General features: G+C 41.9%; 1 protein-coding gene across 2 annotated transcripts in view; it reads right to left on the bottom strand.

Annotated features, from left to right (window-relative positions):
- Nucleotides 1–278: 278 nt before the first annotated feature.
- LOC136874867 (15-hydroxyprostaglandin dehydrogenase [NAD(+)]) overlaps nucleotides 279–16,091 on the bottom strand; it is an 86,277-nt gene continuing 70,464 nt past the window's right edge. For both annotated transcript variants that reach the window (XM_067148558.2, XM_067148559.2), the window contains exons 6-7: nucleotides 13,010–13,164; nucleotides 279–532 (exon numbers count right to left, since the gene is read on the bottom strand). In XM_067148558.2, coding sequence (XP_067004659.1) covers nucleotides 400–532; nucleotides 13,010–13,164 — 288 coding nt within the window. In that variant the 3' untranslated portion in view covers nucleotides 279–399. The remainder of the gene's footprint in view (nucleotides 533–13,009; nucleotides 13,165–16,091) is intronic.

Raw genomic sequence — 16,091 nt, 5'->3', positions numbered from 1 at the left:
CTAGGAGGAGAATTCTTTTTGGGGTGGGGGCAAAATTGCACTCTGCCCCCTAAGATCGTATTTGGGGTAGGAGGCAGAAAATTCCTTGCTCCGCCCCCAATGCAGTGCAGTTTACGTTGTGGATAATCTCTCGGCCCTACTCCAGCGTTGAGGGACTGAGATTTTAGAATGAAAGGAGCTTTATTGTGTCAATAATATCATGGCACACAGTCATCCTTCCTTTTTGGCAACTAGGAGGGGAAGGGGAGAAATTTTCACAATGAAATGACTTCCTCATATAAAAATATAATTTGTTTATTGGAGTTTTTACATTAATACAAAATAAAGCGGTTATAGTTTTTATCCGAGAAGTCAGCACTGCGCGATAAATAACACAATAACTTCTTATGGGTCACTTAGTCATGATAGTACTTTCAAGCTTTTACGATCCGGCAGCTCCACGGAGTAGGTCTCGCCTCCTTCGCTTACCCATACGGAACCACTTTCTGCTTCACAGATTACTCGAACGATACTTCTGGCGACGACATCAGGTCTGAAATATTTTTTAAAAATTGTATAAGACAATGGCAAAGTTATAGAACAAGTACATAACGTTGTGACACATGTTGTATTAAATTCATCCATGCATTTTTGTTGCAGACCAAACCAGAAAATATGTCCGCTCCATTTGCCTACTCCCACTGATGACATATCCGAGATGCGTACCCGCCATTTTGAAACACAGATTTCTCTTTTTCACTTGTCACATGACCTATGTTGCAAGTAACAAGCAAAGGGGAGTGGAACCGTAGGTTAATGCTAGGCATTTGACGTCATGTGGATGGAACATAAATTTTAAGGTTAATTCAAGGCAAAATACAAGTTACCATAAGTATGTTTAGAAAGTGAGCAATCAAAATATGCGATAGAATTATACAGGAATAAACCACTAGGCAAATGACAGTAAATAAAATATAACTATCTTCTACTAAAAATGTATTCCAATTCAAGAAAACGCAATGAGTGCTTCACCCTTACACATTTTCAGAGAGACATATATGATAAAACAGGAACACGATTAACAAAGAGGTGGACGAAACAACATCTCAAATCAAAATTCTCAATTAGAACAGTGCCCTTTTATCTCCCGTAACTAATTTACAAAAAAGAACATTAAGGGAAACACGTACAGTATATATTGGACGATCAACGTCCTTAATTACAGGTACATAGCATTACAATTAAATAACATCACTGCTTCCCAGCCATTTGATACGCGTATGAAAATTATCTCGAAGCAGACATCGATTATTACACTCACATACCAACCTAGAAAGAAACCCTAACCTTACATTGAAATAATAAAAGTGAGAGGAGGGAAATGCGGATACAGAGAGGATGAGAAATATACATTTTTTTTAAGAAGCTCCGTTATCAAATCGAGATCTGCACTGCTCACCAAATAATACAAATTGCAAAAGAGGACCAACTTAAATATATGCAGATGGCATTTCGAGAAAATTCCAAATGCAAATCCAAAGTTGTTATCCTTCCAAACTCCGTCAATCCGCCGACAAGGCTGATCATGTAACTTAAACTTCAAATGCAAAGAGTAACAAAAAGGTACATTAAACCCATAAGCATTGCAAATGTTCACACCTCAGAAGCTCTTTCATTATCCCAGCATAAAGGTGCATACGTATAAAATACTAGGACAACAAAAAGTCTCTCTGGCGAAATGATCGTCCCTATGTCCAAACAGGCCAGAAATTCGTCTCCCCAGAGTGAGTAAAGGCATTATACGCCACTGGAGAGAGGAGGAAAACGAGGGTATATAAGTCACATGAGGAGACAAAAGTCGAGAAGGCAGGGCGAAGGGCTGCCTCGTCCATCTTCGAGAGGTCCACCAGCTCAATGTAATGGCAGACTCTGTTTAATCATGTAACAGACCTTGAAAGCTAGCTCGAGGGGAAGGTTTCAAATTTCTTTCGCAATGCAACTTTTATTTTTTAATTAAATTCTCAAACAAGTCCAAAGAACTTGACCGAACTGCGGAACCGTCTTGTATTCCCTCTCAACTTGATATTGAGGTGACTATGATTTTGTAACATTTAAAATCTATCTCTTAATTTTGCAAAACTTTCTCTCCATCTAGTCACCTCCGTAGTATAGGCTTCGTCTCTGTAACTGCAGGCCTTCAGCTCACATAAGGTTGTAGTGATGTTCTGGTGAATTCCAAAGGAGTGCAAGAGTTCACCCCGTAACATTTTGCTTTTCGACCAGTAATTTTACCCTTTTGTTTTTGATTAAGGCCAGGTAGAATGGGTACTTGTTACCCCTGTTAAGTCAGCTTCTATTTTTCATTTTATGTCTAGGTAAATCGACTGTTGAGCGATTAAGATAGTATCTACTGTTTGGTTTTGGTAAATGTAGGTAGGTGCCTTATTAGACCTGTAACTTTTAATTTTGGAGGATAGCCACCTAGGAAGAAATTGTGTAGAGCAGGGCCTCTCAGGCTGCATGCACCTGTGCACGGTGCAAAAGACGACTTCGCTTGGTTGACCAGAGTGCAGACCCCCACTCCTCGATTTGGACCAATAGCTCTGTATCTCTCTCTTTCCCCACGCTTGTCTCGCTCTTCCTCACTTGCTCCGTAGCGCTCCAAATCCGAGCTGAGTTGAGCCGATTTGAGCCGAGCTCATCCAAGTAGCCCAGAGACGAAGCGTTGGTACGAGTCGAGCCGAGTGGGACCGATGCACTGTACACAGGAACTCTGCACCTTAGTTTGCACACGTGAGATTTTGGGCATTTGAGACGACCTGGTGTAGAGTACAGACGCTCTCTCCGCTGATTTAAAAATTGGGAGCTACGACTTCTTGAGCGTGGGTTGTTAATGTTGTAACTAGGGACCGTCAAGCTCAAGTTGTTAAATGGTTGTTATCTGATTATTCGAGACTTTTCTAATATTGTTTGTTACTCAAGCTCACGAGCTAGACTTTCTACCTGATTTTGTTATTTGCTTAGCAAAGTGTGAAAAGTTTGAAAAAAAGGAGAAGAGGAGGAAAGAACAATGTTGCGAAATTTTAAAGTTTTAAACTGCTATTTAATATTTTCTCTATCCACCCATTCATGCCTGCACCTTCTTTCACCTCTGCGTTCCACGGAATTATTATTATGGCACGTATCCTATGCATAGGCCAACAATTTTAGTTACAAAATACAACTACATCATATACAATTCCCGGTCTATAGAAAGCCAAGAATAACGGCCGAGAGGATCTGTCGTGCTGACCACACGACACCTCGTAATATGCAGGCCTTCGGGATGAGCAGCGGTCGCTTGGAAGGCCATGGTCCTTCGGCGCTATTGCGCCATGGGGTAGAAAGAATGAGGTATAGTTGCCAACATGATCCTCACCTCTCAGCAACTAACCATGAGCAAACAGACAAAGGGACTCAGTACGATAGCATAAAACTGCAAACAGATACTGACTTGGTTCACTCGTGATCAAAAGAATTCCAGATGGAAAGGAAAACAGGTAACGATTGGGCGCAGATTTTGGCTGACACTGAGGGTGAAGGGGAAGTAAGCAAAACGTCACATGTGTTCGTCTTTCCAGGACGTGCGGCTTGTGACGTTACCCACTCAGAGGTCACTCTCAACACCATTTTCTCGGGAACTGTTTAAGATGTTTCTCTGGTTAAACTGGCTTCTCCTAATCAAGAAAAACAATTAACTGTAATTCAATTGTGAAGAAATGTTCACGATGTAATCCCACCCTAATACGTATGGCATTGAAGTGTTTGATCAGCACTGACAGTAACTCCATAGGAACGGTTTTCCAAACACCCTCTGATGATCATAATTATTTAATGCCAGGTTATTCGTACTTTGTTTGTTGAGGATAAAATATGATAATAACAATAATATTAATAGTAATAATAGTAAACCCTATGGGAAATAAACTTAGCAGTTATTAAAAATACAACGGCTTTATAAAGGTAGAAAAATGGTCATAATAAGAAGGATATTTTATACCACATGGCAGTTCGTGAAAAGAAAAGGAAAGGAAAGAAAAGATAAGAACGACCTACTTAGCACGTTTTCCCCTGTGAATAACTTATGGACCTGTAATGTATTTTCGGCAATAGCACAGAACACCTCGACCCATTCGAATAGCTATCATGATCAGGCTTGCATAAATGCGGATATATCATGTAATTCAGTATTTGTAAACTGCTAAAACAATGGAGTTGCACGCAGACGTTAAAATGCTTCAGTAGCGACTGTTGTAAGTTTTCAGTGCTTTTACTGTCCGACTCGTTGGCTGAATGTTCACCGTATTGGCTTTCGATTCAGAGGGTCCCGGGTTCGATTCCCGGCCGGGTCGGGGATTTCAACCTTAATTGGTTAATTCCAATGGCTCGGGGGCTGGGTGTGTGTGGCGTATTCAACATTAGAAATCATCCTAGGTAGGGCACGCATCTTCACAGACATGCAGGTCGCCTAATAGGCAGTCTACTAGAAAAAGACCTGCACCAGGCCTCTCCAGAGGCCATACGCCATTATTATTATTAGTGCTTTTTACCATCTTACTAGAACACACAGTTTGGTTTTAGATAAGAAGATACTAGGAATTGACATGGAAGGCCATAAAACTCACAGAAAATAGGGGCAACTTGAGAAGGCAAGAGCTCTTTTAGAAGCCAGAAATGAACATCCTTTCCTATTAGCAAAGTAGTCCTAATGAAGAACCATTCATTTCCGTTTTTCCCTGATTAGTTTCCTCCTATCATTTAAATGGCTAGAAAATTAGGATTTTTGCGGAAAACTAGTACACTGTTTAAGATTATACTCTACTATTCATTTTATAAAAGTACAATTATTTTCGTGTTCGTGTTAATTTAATTTTTCTTAAAAATGAATTCCTTACTTTTCTTTATTACAACTCACCTATCGTTATTCATATTTTTTGGATAGTGAAGAATATTCCTTTATAAGTCTTTGCAAATGGAAGCATTGTCTCTGTCTGTATTTTATAGCACATTTGTCCCATTTAACTCCTCTCCCATTTCCATAATTGTATTATATTAAGAAAAAATAATAATATAATATTTCAGTAAAAGGGTAGGCCTTAGGCCTTTAAATGGAACAGTTACCTTCTGTCATCTTACTTTGTTATGTTCAAATCTGATATACATGCATATTTTAGTGCAAAGTATATTCTTTCTGCTTTTGACAGTGCTTGGAAAAGGATTAAAGTAGTTTCATTTAATAGGACATATATTGAAGAAAATAAGGGTCATTCTTTCTTTTAATGGTTGAGAGCGATCATATTTGATAATGAAGTCATGGGGTCGAGACCGCTAACAATTCAGCCAGCCTTCGCACACATAATTACAAGAAACTGGAGAATTTGACCGACCCTCAATGAGTTGACATGCACAGTAGTGCTGTTGCCTTCAAGGAGCCGTGTAGTCCCTCCCTTCACCCCGTTCTCTTCATAGTCGAGCCAGGCGGACGTGCGGGGAGGCGGGCAAGCAAGTATTCTCCCTTTCGCGTGCGTTTCGTTCATGCGCGATATCTCGTATTTCGCTCCTTCCACCTTCCATCACTCGTCAGATGTGTTCATGTGTTACGTGCCTAGTGGATGTGATCAATGAGAGAGAGTGTGTAAGCAGATACTGGGTGGTTCTGAGGGCTGTACTGATTTCTTGCTTGACATGAATATTTCTGGCCACGAGGTACAAAAGATTTCGAATGTACAGTTCATAAAATCATTTACAGTTGACAAGGCTGAAGCCTTACAGAGTGAATAACGGTAGGGGGCTAGGTGCGAAGTTGTCTTTTCAGCAAAGGAACTGACTCAACGAGCAGGCTCATTAGCCTTGGAAGAATTTGCAGAGACAGGAAATACAAGGTTGATCGTTTCGCATTTAGCCCTCAGCTTTTACTTAAGATGTCATCTAATCTTGAATACTGTACAAACATCCATCCATCTTCCGAATTTGAAAACGGTCTAGCTGGCCCCGCGGTGTAGGGGTAGAGAGCCTGCTTCTTACCCGGAGGCTCCGGGTTCAATTCCCGACCCAGACAGGGATTTTTACTTGTATCTGAGTGCTGGTTCAAAGTCCACTCAGCTCCACTCAGCCTACGTGATTGCAGTCGAAAAGCTATCTGGCTGTGAGATAGCGGCTCCCGTCTAGAAGGCCAAGAATAATGGCCGAGATTATTCGTCGTTCTGACCACAGGACACCTTATAATCTTCAGGCTTTCGGGCTGAGCATTGGTCGCTTGATAGGTCAAGGCCCTTCGGGGCTGTTGCACCATGCGGTTTGGTTTTATCTAACGTCTTGAAAACCGCACGGTCATCAGCCTATAAGGCTGATCTAAGAATGACAGACAGAGGCGACGTAAAAAGCATAGCAGCATATCACGCCTATGTAGACTGACTTGGGTTGAGTAGCTTAAGCGGCAGAGCGCTAGCCTTTCCAGTCTTGAAAACGGCATGTTCATCAGCCCAAAATTTAGACATTTGATGATTTTCTAGAAAATGGTTGAACAGAATGTAATCAATCTTGCAATGTAAATGTTAGGACCAAAGTGCTATCACGTATCCTATAAATAACTTCGTGCTAGCTGAAATGGTACCGATATTTATTTATTTATTTATTTATTTATTTATTTATTTATTTATTTATTTATTTATTTATTTATTTATTTATTTATTTATTTATTTGTGGAGAAGTTAGGGCTCTTGGCCCTCTCTTATACTTAACCACATTATGCGGCTTGATAATGGAAAAGTCTTAAAGGGGAAAGTCTTAAATTTCATTGTCGTATAGGTCTAATCGCGTTAGTAGCGGATCTATCGAGAAATATACATAAAGAAAGTTATAGAAAATTACATTCATAATATTTTTTGTCTTAACATGATTTTTCGTACAAGCTTTAATAACAGAGATAATCGTGAATTTAGACTTCAGCTAGGTTGCTAGAAAACGGTTGAACAGACTGAAATAAAATCTCGGAACGTAAAGGTTAGGAATAAAACGCTATCGCGTAGGCTATAAATAATTGTATTCATGCTGGTTGAAATGGTGGTTTAAGGGAGGGCCACCACCACAAATGAAAGTGTTAAGGATAACTGCACTGTGGACGCGTGATTTATCGTCGACTAAGATCAAGTTACCTCCGAAGTGGTTCGTCCATCGGTTACGGAATGTCGTTTCGTCCGTGTACTTTGGAGCTTTTAACAAACTCTCCACAAACACAAGAAGTGGACGGTCTCTTCGAGTAATAACACCCCAGGGCATCAATGAGCACATCTCGACCATAGTATCTGAGACGTACGGTTTAACCCTGTTTCCTCCAAATCTTCGTCTGCGATTATTATGATGTCAGACACAAGTGATATTCGTCGATTCAGAGCCCTCAACGTTATCATGGTCGCCCGAAATGCAGATTGCCCTCATGCTCCTAACAGTTTAATTTGGCACACGGTGTGCAGTAGCCCCTACGAACGATGAAACTGAGTGCCGTAGTCTTCAGCTCGTGATTTGTTCATAGTCAACGGTCAGAGATAGCGGTCATCGATTCCAGTTGTAGACAGCAGGCGCTTTTGTGGATGAGAAAACAGGAGAGAAGGAATTGGACCGATCTGAAGAGAGGAACAGGACGGACAAGATTGGAAAGACATTAAGCAAATAACACATGAAGACCATTTACAAGCCACGCAAGAAGTTAGCTCGTTATCTGCAACTACACAGTCAAAGACATAATAGAGTTACAGTCTCCTGGAGTATATCACGTTGAATGTACCGAGATCGATAGCTGCAGTCGCTTAAGTGCGGCCAGTATCCAGTAATCGGGAGATAGTGGGTTCGAGCCCCATTGTCCGCAGCCCTGAAGATGGTTTTCCGTGGTTTCCCATTTTCACACCAGGCAAATGCCGGGGCTGTACCTTAATTAAGGCCACACCGCTTCCTTCCAATTCCTAGGTTTTCCTATCCCATCGTCGCCATAAAAACATATCTGTGTCGGTGCGACGTAAAGCAAACAGCAAAAAATAGCACATTGAATGCAGCTACGGTATATGCTACGTCGGCGAAACGAAGCGACTGATTTTTACAAGACTTAAAGAACATATCCGTCACACAAAAAGCCAAGACAAGGAAATTTCAGCTGTTGCTAAACATTTCTGCGAAGTAAAGCATGAAATTCCACTCGGTGGAACTAAGATCTTAGCATCCATAGCATGGAATCTCGAAAGAAAATTTCGAGCGACTATAGAAATTAGGAACGCCCGAACAATGTGAATTTAGAGGAAGGCTAGAAAATCAACAATTTTGGGATGCCTATTATATTCATATTATCAACATGTAAGACAGAACATGATTATACAGGACGAACCCTCAAGTTTCCTAAGAGCAGGGAAAGTTTCTGCCGACCGTCGAGGGCAGCGTTGCCAACCGTACGGTTTGAACTGTACATTTACTGTTTTGAGCCCTCTATTTACGGTGTACGGTTCGAATGTGAAACCGTGCGTGTTATATAGGGTTCTGCGAAATTTTTAAATAAACACTTTTAATTATTGGAAATGTTTAGATTTTGTATGCAAAATTAATTTTCTCCTGTTTGAACATACATCATTTCCTGGACATGTATGCCGTGGCCTACATTTCTCCTGGGGACTCGTAATGTTAGAGTGCTGTGATTCACTTTTGAGCTGGTTTCAGATCAACCAATGAAGCGCCTGAATAGTCTGACACCTGCTATTTTTCTGTCTCACTCTGTGGCCGGAATTACCCTACTTCAAACTTTATCAACTGTACATCTCGTAGTCGTATATTTGTTCAATCACACACTTGAATCAGCCCAACGTAACTCCCTCAATCGCTTCTTGGTTAACCAGTGTGAAGTGTCGTGTAACAACAAGTATGTAACAGTGCAGCGTCTAGTTGTAAATCTTATCGAAAACGTGATTTTCTCAAACTTATAAATAATATTGTAGTGTATTTACACATTCTTTGTGTGACAGTGCACTGCTTCGATTTCTTGTTGGTTAGCTTACTATGTATTAATTAAGTAGGCTGTATGTTACTTTCTTTGGCGTTTGTTTTGAATGTTAAATAAGTAAGGATGCGGTTAAATTCTGATTCCAAAAAAGCAGGTCCTTCGACACCAAAATAATTAAAACTTTCTGTTTAGACATCCAGAAGGAAACAAAAGTACAGGGAGCCGTAGGAGAGTACATACAGTATAGGAAGTGGCTGCGTCCTCACCCAAAATGTGAAGAAAGGGCAAAGTGTGTGATGTTTTGAACATCACACCATGTACAAAATTATCGAACTGTGTAATTAATTGGAAAGATGCATATATTTAATTAGTAGTAGGTCATTTTTAATTACACTGACTGACAGAGCAAATGCAACACCAAGAAGGAGTGGTCAGAACTTTATGCCAATCGCAGGGTAGACTGACGTCACTGAGGTATGCTCATGATGTGAAATGCGCCGCTGTGCTGCGCACGTAGCGAACGATAAATGGGACACGGCGTTGGCGAATGGCCCACTTCGTACCGTGATTTCTCAGCCGACAGTCATTGTAGAACGTGTTGTCGTGTGCCACAGGACACGTGTATAGCTAAGAATGCCAGGCCGCCGTCAACGGAGGCATTTCCAGCAGACAGACGACTTTACGAGGGGTATGGTGATCGGGCTAAGAAGGGCAGGTTGGTCGCTTCGTCAAATCGCAGCCGATACCCATAGGGATGTGTCCACGGTGCAGCGCCTGTGGCGAAGATGGTTGGCGCAGGGACATGTGGCACGTGCGAGGGGTCCAGGCGCAGCCCGAGTGACGTCAGCACGCGAGGATCGGCGCATCCGCCGCCAAGCGGTGGCAGCCCCGCACGCCACGTCAACCGCCATTCTTCAGAATGTGCAAGACACCCTGGCTGTTCCAATATCGACCAGAACAATTTCCCGTCGATTGGTTGAAGGAGGCCTGCACTCCCGGCGTCCGCTCAGAAGACTACCATTGACTCCACAGCATAGACGTGCACGCCTGGCATGGTGCCGGTCTAGAGCGACTTGGATGAGGGAATGGCGGAACGTCGTGTTCTCCGATGAGTCACGCCTCTGTTCTGTCAGTGATAGTCACCGCAGACGAGTGTGGCGTCGGCGTGGAGAAAGGTCAAATCCGGCAGTAACTGTGGAGCGCCCTACCGCTAGACAACGCGGCATCATGGTTTGGGGCGCTATTGCGTATGATTCCACGTCACCTCTAGTGCGTATTCAAGGCACGTTAAATGCCCACCGCTACGTGCAGCATGTGCTGCGGCCGATGGCACTCCCGTACCTTCAGGGGCTGCCCAATGCTCTGTTTCAGCAGGATAATGCCCACCCACACACTGCTCGCATCTCCCAACAGGCTCTACGAGGTGTACAGATGCTTCCGTGGCCAGCGTACTCTCCGGATCTCTCACCAATCGAACACGTGTGGGATCTCATTGGACGCCGTTTGCAAACTCTGCCCCAGCCTCGTACGGACGACCAACTGTGGCAAAAGGTTGACAGAGAATGGAGAACCATCCCTCAGGACACCATCCGCACTCTTATTGACTCTGTACCTTGACGTGTTTCTGCGTGCATCGCCGCTCGCGGTGGTCCTACATCCTACTGAGTCGATGCCGTGCGCATTGTGTAACCTGCATATCGGTTTGAAATAAACATCAATTATTCGTCCGTGCCGTCTCTGTTTCTTCCTCAACTTTCATCCCTTTCGAACCACACCTTCTTGGTGTTGCATTTGCTCTGTCAGTCAGTGTATTATGTTTATAAATAGGGTTTTTAGTCATCCATTTCACATCATCATATCATTTCTTTGTATCACGGCTATAACGTATTATGAACGAACGACTCCTTGAGTAAGGTATTACATCATCAGTCGTATTTATAGCTTGCAGTAAATTTTCAATAGCCGAGGTCATGTGACCGGACTCACCATGCTAATTTTAGCCCATTACCAGGAAAAAGACTTCATCAAGCTTACAAGAGTTCTTACCCCTCCCATACTCTGAAGAAACAGTTAAAGCCTTGTTAACGCCTACTTTTCGAAGTTCGAACAAGTTGATGAATATACAAAGATAGATAGGAGAAGGGATAGTACATCAGATCTTACTGAAATATGTAATATGGTACATAGACGGAGATTTTGGAGCCTATATACATCAACAACAAGAGCTGGAGAGGGTCTATGGAGCAATTCTAACCTATTTTATCATTACAACGGAGAACGTCTTTACATCGGAGAAGATCTTAACTGCTGAAGTACTTAACTTAGTTCACTTCGCACCTGAGTAGAACACTACTCAAAATTACCCCCACTGAGACCTGACTATCTCATTGACGAGAATTAAAGTCTACGAGAGACCGGTTTTGCCTGGTACAGGACAGGAGAAATGGTTATTTATTTAGTTTACAATTCTGTAATACGGAAGAATACAAGTGTATTATCTTCATAAACGTAACCCAAGGTAGTTTTTATATTGAAATTAGGACTCATTACAACTTAATGTAAGGAGTACTGTAGGAAGTGTTAAAGTCAGGGAAGTCATTGTTCAATTAGTGAGCTATGCACGAATCAGAAATAGGACTGGTACCTACAACGAGAGATGACGACGGCAACACGGGAGGTCTATCAAACATCAGCTGGTACATAGATCGTGTCCAGTTAACAGAGTCTACAAATGGTGAGCTAATGGCACAAATTACTGCAAGCCACAGCACAACAGTTCAATTTATTAACTTTTTATTTCATTCAGTTTTTCTTTTGCTTCCGTAAGTTCAGAGTTCGTATAAGCGCGGTCACGTTTTTCAATCTGATAAATAGTTATTTAATTGATTATTGCAGAAATTCTTATTAACGATCCTTAATTTCCAAGTCAGTGTGTACTTAATGGTTAGTGTTCCGTCACCCCACCTCTGGGGAGTATTCAGTCTCATTACCTATTATTATTATTATTAATTATAAACTATTGTCTTCAAGCCCCAAGTTTGAAGCCCGGCGCCGATGAGATATTGTTTATGGAGAAGTAAATGAGCGAGTATTTAGATTAAAATTAAGGTGACATGCCACGTCACATATTGTCGCACATCTGTGGGCAAGAGCGGGTACGTTACAAGTGTATATGTTGCATTTTCTTACTTCTCGTAATATGTTTCAGTTAAGTATTCCTATTTGCTATTATTGCATGCATTCTACTGAATTTTAGTATATTTGGGTGAATATTCGTACTGCACGCTTTTTTAAAAATAAAGAATATGGTTTCATTTGAATTCATGTACGGTTTTTCAATTTTTGAACTTTGGTAACGCTGGTCGAGCGAAAGCTATGTTCCAGATGTTTCAAGATGTCCCGTGGGGCTTGCGGTAATGGGAGGCAGGGAGACTGTACAAGGTGAGGCGCAGTAGCTAACTGGGGAAACTGATAGCGATAACCTAGGATTGAGTAGGTGTACATCGGCCGTACTGCATACAAAACGTCGGAAAACTGTACAAAAGGAACATAAAACAACAACAACAACAAGGTCCAACCCAGGAGAAGTATTTTAGTAATTGCCAGGAATTGATCAAATTCATAATAGAAAATGTGCTTGAATATATAGTTGGAACCGAACATTCAAAGAAATTTAACAGTTTGCCTGTGTGAGCGAAAAGTTTTCTATATTTTACAAACTTCTCCTTGTGTCGGGTGTTTCACAACAGATCTAACAAATCAGGTTTGAAAATTTAGGGAACATTCTCAGCCAAACGCGTGGAGAATAAAGCGAAGCCTGTCTTGAGCCCTACGAAGTCTGATATGGCGACTCCACTGCGGTCGCGCCAGCCTATCCGTCCTCCTCACCCTTTGACATAACCTCACGTGCACTCGGTGAGCATGAAAAGAGCGCGCCCGGGGAGTGCTATTTGCCCAGGCCTGTTGTAGGGAAAGAAACATACAGAAATACATGTTTGTTACCAAACTTACGTTGATTCTTTGAGATCATTGACTAATTTTCTATTGGGCTCCATCCAGCTCGGTGACATTAGTCGGGTGTGAAAACTCGCCAAGAAGGGAGTACTGGTGACGCCTGGACAGAGTGTTACGACCCTCACCCCAGTTCGTGTATAATGGAACGGCATCTGGAACGAAAAAAAAATAGACACTAAAACACCAGTAATTTCTCACGAATTTGCAGAGAAGTCCATTCTCTTTGGCATTCTGTTAATTTACCACACATGAAGGACAGAAGAAGAAAATCAATCTTGGAGTAGTACATTATTTATAACATACTCGTGTAATAAATATGTAATGGAGTTACAACCGACATTACGTAGTACTGAGTAGCTCAGACGGTACATCATTGGCCTCTTCCGTGGTTTCCCATTTTCACATAAGGCAAAAGCCGGGGCTGTACCTTAATTAAGGCCACGACCGCTTCCTTCCCATTCCTAGGCCATTCCTGTCCTATCGTCGCCATAAGACCTATCTGTGCTGGTGCTACGTAAAACAAATAGCAAAACATAACATATCATTGGCCTTCTGAGTTCAAGTTGACGGGTTCGATCCCGGTTCAATCCGATGGTATTTGTAGCTGTTCAAATCCGCCAGCCTCCTGTCCGTAGATTCACCAGTACGCAAGAGAACTCTCAGGAGCAAAATTTTGGCACCTCGACATCTCAGAAAGCCGTTAAAGTAGTTTGTAGGACGTCAAACCAAAATAATAATAATAATAATAATAATAATAATAATAATAATAATAATAATAATAATAATAATAATAATAATAATAATAATAATAACATAATTATTATTATTAAGTTATATTTTTATATAATGTAACATTATTATTATTTTATTATTATTGTTAGTATTATTCTTATTATTATTAGTAGTAGTAGAAGTTTTTGTTGTTGTATTTTGTGCTCGATATATTTTTCACCGATTTATTACGTATGGTATCCAGTGACGAAGCCATTCAGCTGTCACTTCCTCCGAAGAAAGTAGAAGTACAGTAAAACTTTGTTATAGCGACATCGGTTTCAGCGACACCTCGACTATAGCATCAGGTATTCTGTGGTCTCAGCGTATTCCTCATAAGGAAGATGTTCTTCAACCTTGCATAATATGACAGATATATAATTCTACCTCTTATGAAAGGTCATTTTAAAGTAGTTTGAATTTTATTTTACGCTAGCAAATGCACCCGTGCTTCGCTACGGTATTCTAGATTGTATACGGATATCGAAGTAAAATACTGCACATGCAGGGTTTGAGATTTTTTTAAATTGCATGCCCCTTAGCGTTATCCAGAAACAGCAGGTGGGAGGTTCCCATAAGTTGTTTCCAATGTAAAGTGCGAGATGCGGAGTTGTGATGATAAGGGCAGGCTCACTTGCCTACTGCCATTCACCATCGAGTAGGGAACTTTTCATTATAATGGCAGGCACCATTACCTACTGCGTGGTCACAATCAATTGGGGGAATTTTCGTTACAATGGCAGGTCTTCTTTGCTACTTCCCGACATATTACAGTTGAGGAGTTTTTAATATAATGCCACACACCTTCCCTACTGCTAGTTAAATAGATTTGTGCTGTTATCATTATAATGACAGGCCCCTTTACTTAATGTCAGTCACACCGAGTTGGCGAGTTTCTATTACAATAGCAGGCCACTATGCCTAACGCCAGGAACACTTTAGATGGGTGAATTTGTTTATAATGGCGGGCACACTTGCCTACTCCCAAACGCAATCTGCGAGCGGAATCTTGAACAAAATTTCATGCTCCTTTTACTTCTGCCAGTCAAATCGAGAAGGGAATTATTCATTACAATGGTAGCCCCTCCTTACTAATACCAATTGCACAGGAGTTGGAGGAGGGCCCCATTCCTGCTGCCAGTCAAAGTCGATGTGGAGAGTAATGATTACAACAGCAGACGCCCATCTGTTGACAGTCACTATCGATTTGTAAAATAGTAATTCTAATGGCATACACACCCTTTCTACATGCCTACAAATCGACTTCGATGAATATATAGATCAACATACGAAGTATATGCATGTTTACAACATTGCAGACTTTCATTTACAGATTAAGTGCTACTAAACGATACGTCGTATCGACAAACGGGTTCTACCATAAGAGGCTTCATTTTGCGGTATTATGGCTGGTGTTATGATATTTTCTCTTATCTCATCTATTTAGGGGTAAGATTGCGTTAGGAACGTCGAATAGGGAGCAATTTGGGTAAGGTTTTCTCACAGTGCATTACTTTTGAATACTTATGTGACAGCTACAAACATAGAATTTGGCTCACATAAGAATACTAGGTGGACCAATATTCACGTAGAATTAGATGATTCTATCGCTCGTATAAGTGATTCAAACTATGGTTTATACGTGTACAAAGTGCAAAATGTACACTGACTGACAGTGACAATGCAACACCAACGACGTGTGGTTCGAAAGGGATGAAAGTTGGGGAAAAACAGAGACGGCACGGATGAATAATTGATGTTTATTTCAAACCGATATGCAGGTTACACAATGCGCACGGCATCGACTCAGTAGGATGTAGGACCACCGCGAGCGGCGATGCACGCAGAAACACGTCGAGGTACAGAGTCAATAAGAGTGCGGATGGTGTCCTGAGGGATGGTTCTCCATTCTCTGTCAACCATTTGCCACAGTTGGTCGTCCGTACGAGGCTGGGGCAGAGTTTGCAAACGGCGTCCAATGAGATCCCACACGTGTTCGATTGGTGAGAGATCCGGAGAGTACGCTGGCCACGGAAGCATCTGTACACCTCGTAGAGCCTGTTGGGAGATGCGAGCAGTGTGTGGGCGGGCATTATCCTGCTGAAACAGAGCATTGGGCAGCCCCTAAAGGTACGGGAGTGCCACCGGCCGCAGCACATGCTGCACGTAGCGGTGGGCATTTAACGTGCCTTGAATACGCACTAGAGGTGACGTGGAATCATACGCAATAGCGCCCCAAACCATGATGCCGCGTTGTCTAGCGGTAGGGCGCTCCACAGTTACTGCCGGATTTGACCTTTCTCCACGC

This window comes from Anabrus simplex, chromosome 5 (genome assembly GCF_040414725.1).
Source record: "Anabrus simplex isolate iqAnaSimp1 chromosome 5, ASM4041472v1, whole genome shotgun sequence".
Classification (NCBI taxonomy): domain Eukaryota; kingdom Metazoa; phylum Arthropoda; class Insecta; order Orthoptera; family Tettigoniidae; genus Anabrus; species Anabrus simplex.
This window is presented reverse-complemented; position numbering and strand designations above follow the sequence as displayed.